An 8,547-nucleotide genomic window follows, 5' to 3' on the forward strand; every position below is an offset into this window, starting at 1 on the left:
TATTGCCAGAGTCTTCAAGAAGGTACTTAAACACATGCCTAGCTAACTGTAAGATGAATGACTTTTATATTCATGAGTGAAATCCTAGTCCCACTGAAGTCAGTGGGAATTTTGCCATTGACTTTAATGGAGCCAGGATTTTACTACATATCTTTCCAAACCCGGCCATGACTCTGCAAACACATGGGATAGTTTAAAAAAAAATGTTGAGAGTTTGTTTCATTGGTCATTAAGGCTTCAATAATTTGCCTATCAAATTCATTTCCGTGTTACTGCTGACAAAATTGCTGACAAAATTGTAGTTGGAGCAGTAATTATTATATGTAATATGAAGACGCTGTAACTTAAATGATGATAAAAAGAAAAGCAGAAATGATGGGATTAACATTAACCCAAATGTTGAAAGTATATGTGACTTTAATTTCTAGAAAGACAGTACCATAACTTGGATGTGACATTATTTCCTCTTAGGTGTTTTGTATTTTTAAAACAGACAGTTTCATTATTCATAATTTTCAAGAGGAAATGTTATTAATTTGTTACTAAATTGTTCTTGTTTACCAGTAAGCACTCTTACATAGAGCAGTGTGGATTTTTCCTAGTTGTCTTTTTATTAATGCCAGCAGTCTTCACTTGTGATGCTTTCAGCACTTTTGTCGATTTGACAAAATTATCATATTACTTGTACTTTTTTTGTTTTATATAGACTTCTACTTTGTGCCAGATTTATCAATAATTACACTATTTTACATATAAATAAAAATATTTTCAAATATAGGAAGGTTAATTATATATCATAATTGAATAATTAATATGATAAAATCTACCTGTAATTCCAGCCCATAGTTTTCCCTGCAGAATTCTCTCAGCTTTGGACAAACATGTTCTCTTAGTGTACTTCTTTCTGCTACTGTATCTGTGATAGAAAAAAAATGTTGTTAACAATATTTATATTAACTCTATATTTTTATGATAGATATAATTTTATGGAGGAAAATAAACAAGACTTGAAAAAATGAGTGAAAATCAATAGGGGGATTTCAATACCCAAACTTTATGTCCCTGGATGTTATGTTTAATATAAATGTGTTATGATATTTAATACATCCATCTTAATACATATTTTACTAGTACGCTTCTGTAAAACATGACTGAACTGACTTTGTAAAGTCAACAGTCATATGTCAACTTGACTTTTATTTAATTTTCAGGGAGCTGAATTTTACTGATTAGCAAAACCTCCAGAACAAAGAGACAAACCGAAGATTAGGTAGGTATAGCAGAATATCCATAGATAAACCAAGGTTTCATTGCAGTAAGGGCAAAATTCTGCCATCATATCTTCACCTCCTCTAATTTTGTAGTCTCTTAAAAGAGGAGCATTGAAATTAGAATACAAAATGCACCAATCCTCACACCCAGATGTGGCCTATAAGTCTGGGTATGCAGATACCCAGAGGCCTGTTTTCATAATTGAAAAAAAAATAGTAGATTACTAAGGCTACCTCTGTTCTTGGAACTGGGGATTTGATTCTCATCGTGCATAGACATACTTGTGGTAGTTCTCATCTGAGCTAGTGCGCTTAAAATAGTATTGTAGCCACAATAGCGCAGGCAGCAGTGGCACCCAGGGGGTTCAAGGCAGGTTTGTACTCAGGATGGCTAGTACAGTACCACCACTGCCTATGCTACCATGGCTACACTACTATTTTTAGCATCCTAGCTCAGATGAGAGCTAGCAAGAGTATGCCTACATGAACTGGGAATAACACCTCTAGTAGAGATGTAGCCTTAGTATCAAAGACCCTACTGAGCGCCCTCTGTCAGCCACCCACTGGGACTACTGTGAGGGGAGTCCAAGCCTCTGCTGGTCTGTGTTCCCAGTGTGTTTCAAGCTTTTAGATCTGCAGCAGGCTGTAGCACTGGTTCGTCCCGTGGCTTCTCTGACACATTTCCTGAGCACTGACTCTGTCTGTCTGTTCCTCTTCTAGGAAATGTGGGTTCTCAACCCACTTGCTGTAGCCCTCCAAGACCAGCACTGACCCCAAAGATACCCTGATTATTCAAACTTCACCCCAGGGGTATAAAGCTTCTTGTTTATAGTTTACCTCTCTCAGGGGCACACAGCAGTTCTGAAGCCATCAACACATACATACATACACAAACACTTTGCACAGTCTTAAACGCCTTTATCCCCTTTTATACTTAATCAGGTAAAGCATAGGCGCGCACTGATCATACAAAACAACAAATACTAAATGCATGTCCCTGCCTCACTTTCTTCACCACTCCAGGGCATTCTTTGAGCTGAGGTCCAAGTTCCTGGGATTTTGCAGAGTCCTTGGGGGCCAGCTGGGCTCAGGAAAGTATGTAGGGCACCCTTACATCATTTAAACCCTTTCTGGCCACCTGGTCTCTCTTGTTCTCTTCCTGGTGGCGTTCCACTGCTCCTGCTTTCCTTCCTGAGGAAACAGCTAAACTGGTTATTCTAAGAATGCAGCTTCTTTTTTTGCATAACTGTTGTGAGATCTAAGTACTGCCATTAACCTTAACCCTTCTGTCTGTCTGGGGTATATACGCTTTATGCCAGTTTCAATTATTTTGGTAATGTATTTCAAAATAAATTATGTATTGTTACAAACATACTTGCAGACACACACATAAATTCCCCCAGGAACAGAGTGTTAAAGAAACCTTTATGACAACCCAGTTCCTGTTTCTCTGACCCCTTCCTACCTCCCCACCCCCCGAGAGTCCAGGCTGGGGGTCAGACACCTATAACTCCTTCCCCTCCAGCTCCCAGCTGTGGTGCCCCCCCCCTCCCTTGCTCAGACATCCCTCCCCTCCCCCAGAGTCCAGGGATCCAGAGGGAGAAACAAGCGGATGTTCATTCCCAGGCTTCAACAGAGCTTCCTGTGCACCCTCCTCTCCTTGCCTCAGGGCATGCTGGGAACTTCATGCCTCTAGCTCCCTCCCTCCCTCTAGCAGTGTCTTCTATATGTGAGCTGGGCTCTGCTGGGTCCAACGGCCCCTAGGGCCAGCTAGCAGCACTGCAGCCCATTTTTGTGAGGAAAGGAAATTCTGCATGCACATTAATTTCTGCAAAATTCTGCATTTTGCAGTGGCACAGAATTCCCCCAGGAGTAATGCTTTCAGGCTCTGTCAGCAATAGTGTATCCACAAACATATAGGCACTTAGGAAAGAGCAGCTTTTCATAATACAACTTCACAATATCAATCTGAATTTATGTTGTGCAGACAGAACCCCAAGTCATCAAACTATGAAACCAAAATTCTTATTAAAATACTATCTATCCAAAGTAGCTTTGGACACATTTATTTATAATCAATTGTTGAAGAAATGTACTGACACATTAGAGCTAAATTAGATAGCTCTTGATGAACTCTCTCAAGTAATCTGTTTCATAGCCTGAGAAAGTGGGACACGGCTACACCTACACTGCAAACATGTTAAACATGTTTTGTAGCCTCTCAGTCTAATTCTAAAAAGGTGTAGGTTTGTGGATCAGATTTTGTTATGGAACAACACCTACTACGTTAGTAAGTACGGGCTGGGAAAGGCACAAAGTGATTTTGTCAGTGCAAGGTTATTATTGGAAATAAATTTATGCTTGTGAATGACTGGGTCTATGTGCCATAAAATGAAAAATAACAGAGCATTCATTTATGAAAGATAAAGTAGAGCTGTGGCAGTTCGAGCAATATTTGTATAACTGCTTTGACATTAAGGAACCATTTTAAAATTGACTTAACAATCCTCTTATGTTGTAAGCTACAGATGTCCACACAAATCAAACAATATGCCACATTTACCAATGCCATAAATGACATATGAATGCTGATTCTGAGGTCCCTTTTCACAATCTGGAGTTTGAGAGAGAGAGTTTGGGTGCATAATTTAATTAGTTAGATTAAGTAGTTAATATTCACATATATCTTTGAAGTGTCATATAAGTATGAGGTATTATCACAATTTATTATTGTAAATCAATGAATGTGTTGGTTTGTTTTATTATATTTATCTAATTTAACCTAAAATCTAATTTTATTTTATTATTATATTTACCAGTGAATTGATTTTTCTGCTCCCATATATTGTGAAAGAAAATATTTTTGACGGAAGATAGTTTTCCTCCCCTCTGTTTACTCCTTCACTATCTCTTCACCATCAAAAGATCCAAGCTGCTCTGATGCTCCCATTCCCCACAATTTTCTTTCAAGTCTATGAAATCTGCATCAAACCGAAAAAAATATGCTATAAAGGTTTTAAAATATATCTACATATTAAAGTCAGGCTCTCTTTAGTACCATAGGTTCTTTCTGCATAAATCTCTGGTGGAGAGAAAAAATATAACTAAAATACATTACGTTAAATATCTTTTCTATACACAATGAATTTATGGTCTGATATCTGAAATTATGTTTAACATATTAAAGAGAGAAAGGAAGATTCAGTGGTTAGGGTGGTAGGGGACTTGCAAGACACAGGCTCAATTCCCTGTGTTACCACAGACTTTCTGTGTGACCCCAGGCAAGCCACTTTTAGTCTCTGTACATCAGTTCCCCATGTGTAAAATGAGGATTATAGTACCTTCCTACTTCACAGGGATTTTGGGAGGAAAAATACATTAAAGATTATGAGATGCTCAGGTACTACAGTAACAGAACATAAAAGAGAGAGCCTGCTAAGGAATGAAATACTGCCTACAATAGCATGTGACTCATTGGCAACTGCCAGTAGAAAAATCCCCAATGGGCAGAGACGGGGCACGAGATGGGGAGAGCTCCGAGTTACTATAGAGAATTCTTTCCTGGGTATCTGTCTGGTGGGTCTTGCCCACATGCTCAGGGTGTAACTGATCACCATATTTGGAGTCAGGAAGGAATTTTCCCCTAGCTCAGAATGGCAGAGACCCTAGGGGGTTTTCACCTTCCTCTGCAGCATGGGGTGCAGGTCACTTGCAGGTTTTAACTAATGTAAATGATGAATTCTCTGTAACTTGAAGTTTTTGAATCATGATTTGAGGGCTTCAGTAACTCAGCCAGAGGCTAGGGGTCTATTACAGAAGTGAGTGGGTAAGGTTCTGTGGCCTGCAACATGCAGGAGGTCAGATCAGGTGATCACAATGGTACCTTCTGACCTTAGTCTATGAGTATATCAGAAATGTGTTTAATCCATCAAAATATTTTACAGTATCAGTTTCTACTCTTACAGCCATTGAAGTATTGGACTTCAAATTTGTCACTGATCCAGGATGAAATATTCTATGTCTTTTGCCTTGAGCCAGGATAATTTTGGTGTGAAACAGTATACCAAAATAGAAAGTCTCATATTCTTAAGAAATGCAGTGTTTCCTTAAGAAAAACATTTAAATGATGGCTGGCCATCAACTGTCATCTGACTACAAAAATACATACTTCTGGTAGCATCAAGTGTCTTAGTGACTGTAGAGAATATATTTTGCTGGAAATTAAGAAACCCTAAACATTGCTCAATGGAGAATCCTGAACCAGACTGAAATGATCTTTTCCTATTTTCCAAAATGTGTAAAAATAGCATTGTCTCTTACAAGCAAGCAACTGGCCCTTGGGACATGAGCATTCAGAAAAACAGTTTTAATTGGCTAATGCTCCACAGTTACTAAAATGACCAATATCATAGCAGACAAAATGGTCTCTATATTGAAAAGCTAGAATGAGGAACAAAAGTAAAGATCCACTGAAGGGCAAAAATATGGAGTGAACCATGATCGGTTTTAGAGAGTACAGTTCTGCCACCCTCACTCAGGTTGTGTGATTTCAGTGGCACTACTTCTGGAATTAAGTACTCCTCAATGTGATGAGGGTGGTAGAATCTAGTTCAGAAATAGAAATAAATCCAGCTCATCCCACAGAACAGTCCTGAATTTTTTAACTCTCCAAAAATCAAATACAGCTAAAGCACTGTCTAACTGGAATTCTGTCTGGTATTGCAACAAGGTACTCTACATTTTTAACTTCTGTCTACAAATCTTAATGGAAAAAGATACAGCATTTGTTTAACTGGAATTCTGTTCATTTTAACTCTTATTTGTTTAAATTGCACTGTCCTTGTCAGACTAGGAATAGAGGCCCTTGTTGATTTTGTGATCCCTACATGCATGTCATTCCTGTATGAGCCCACCAAGTGTTAGAGGCCCATGTGGCTGTAACGGTTGGAGGTCCTGCAGTGCTTGCAGATTGGAGGGGAAATTTTTGCCTTAAATCTTTAAGTTTCACAGACTTGCAGGTTATTTTTATAATGCATCTGTCTAAAGCTAAGGACATAAGCATATTCCACCTTTGTGGAGAGGCTACTCATTCAGAAACAATATCATTAGGACCTCACTAATTCAGAAGTTTTGGTACTTTATTAGTGAACAATTAAGAATTCCTGTTTTTTATTACTTTATGAAGCGTGTCCTTCTGGAAATGGAATGGCATGTAATTTAAGATGGAGCAGAGTAATTAGGATGGATGACAGATAGATTTATTTAATTAAACCAGTTTAACTTGAGCCATACTGACAGAAAATCTGTGAGGTTGGCAAGTTCCGAAAAACTGGGAATGTCACAGATGGGCAAATTTTAACTTACAGACTGCTGCAGATGAAGAGATTACTTAAATGACATTCTTCCGGCTGTCAGAATGAAGTAGTGGCAACAGCACAAGAGTATTTTATCCTAATGTTAATCAGGTACTCTGAAATCCAAATGATAGACTCAAAAGCTATGATAAACTGTAGCCACAAAATTGTATTTCCAAAAGTGGAAGATGAGATAAGACTTTTTTTAAATTCAGGGCTGATATAGATATCAAACCAACAGAACACCACGTCCTTTGTCAGACACAGCCTCACTGAATGAATAATTACCCATGAGCAGCAACTCCTGCAGATCACTACTTCCCTGAGTGCACACCTTGCATCATTACAAAATGCTCTGCCTCATTCAGGACCTAAACCAAAGCCCACTGTAATCAGTAGAAAGACTCCCATCGACTTGGGCTGTGGATCAAGATAGGATGTACTTTACTTGGCAATGTATGAAGCAGAGCCCCTGATGCTCACGTTAGAAAATGCACATTGTATGATGCAGGATGCTTATAGAGCCCTGCCTAATTTGATGAGTAAACCTTCAGTAAATTTTTGATGATGCAGCTAAATTAGCCATATACACATGTGGCCCACCTTCCTGCCAAATGATAGGTGATCATTGTTTATGTGACGTATGATTTTTTGAAGACTCATAGCTAAGTCAAATCACAGCCAGTTTTCATCAGAATAATCAAGTGTACTGCTTCTCTGAGTGGTCTATTTCCCATGCCAAATTTTAACTTTTGAATGCAAGCTCTTCTGTTAGTATTTCTAAATATATAAAAAAAAATTCCCCTCTCACCCCTACGGGTGGTATGTGTCAACAGTTTGAGGGTTCTGCACAGTATCTTAGCTGTTCCTAGCACTGCACTCTTCTGGACAGAGAGCTCTGATGTTGTTCCTGGGATCTGTTGGAGCCACTCACCCAGCTTAGGAGTCACAGTTGCCCCGAGTGCTCTACCACCACTGGGATTAACACTTTGGCTCACCTTTCCATGCATCCTCTCTAGTTCTCTTTTCAGGCCTGAGTCTTCTCAGCTTCTCAATCTTCTGCCGATGTTGCTGGCACTTGGCACTGCTATATGTCCCACCGCTGTTTCATGCTCTTGTCTATTAAGTGTCCTGGTTGAACCACAGAACCCCCCTCAAATGAAATCTTACCCCCCCCCAATAAGGGATGGAAAAAAAATTAGAGGACGCAGCTACTGCCGTTGTCGGGATTGGAGGACCACAGAATTAGCTGCTATTTACAACCGTCTGTGGAATCTCCCATCTGGTCTTGGGGAGGGTCTACCAGTACCTGCTGCAGATGCTGCTCGTACCAATTGCAGCATTTCTTGGTTGTGCTGTTCAGTGTATGCTGTTCCTGCCTGCATCTACATCCTGGCGTTGGATCTGTCTCTGAGGTCTATCTTTCTCTGACAGTCTGCACTGGGTTTCTCTAGCGTGTAGACCCCTGCTTCATGGATCTGGTGTCAAGTGCCCTGTTCTAGTGCGGCTATGTCAGTGGCCTTCAGGTGCGTCTTTTTAGTCCGCCTTTCAGGCCACTGGAGATTCCCAATGTCAGCACCTCAGCTACTGTCGATGGTAACAGCTATGCCGGTCTTGTCCATGGCACTTCTCTGCTTGGTCTTTCCTCCATTTTGTGCTGCCTCATGCATCCTCAGCAGCTTCTTTGGGGGCATCTTACTGGATGGACTCTGGATTGTTTTTTCGGGTTTGTCAGGACAGTGGCTTGGACGCTGCACCAACCACCCTTCCTTTTCGGCTGTAAGGAACAGTCTCTGGGTGTTGGAGGATCATCTAAAAGGGCTAGCGAAAAATTACCAGGCAATGCTGACAGCGCTTCCCTGCGCTCTAGATACACACACGCGATTACAGAGGCACGCATCGTCATGGTTAATAACACCCCT

General features: G+C 40.1%; 1 protein-coding gene across 1 annotated transcript in view; it reads right to left on the reverse strand.

The window, feature by feature from the left end:
• The window catches only part of NWD2 (NACHT and WD repeat domain containing 2), a 140,433-nt gene that overhangs the window by 81,581 nt on the left and 50,305 nt on the right, over positions 1–8,547 (reverse strand). The window contains exon 2 of the mRNA XM_032771718.1: positions 828–916. Within this exon, the coding sequence (XP_032627609.1) occupies positions 828–916 (89 nt within the window). The remainder of the gene's footprint in view (positions 1–827; positions 917–8,547) is intronic.

Source organism: Chelonoidis abingdonii, chromosome 5, assembly GCF_003597395.2.
Source record: "Chelonoidis abingdonii isolate Lonesome George chromosome 5, CheloAbing_2.0, whole genome shotgun sequence".
NCBI classification, from domain to species: Eukaryota; Metazoa; Chordata; order Testudines; family Testudinidae; genus Chelonoidis; species Chelonoidis abingdonii.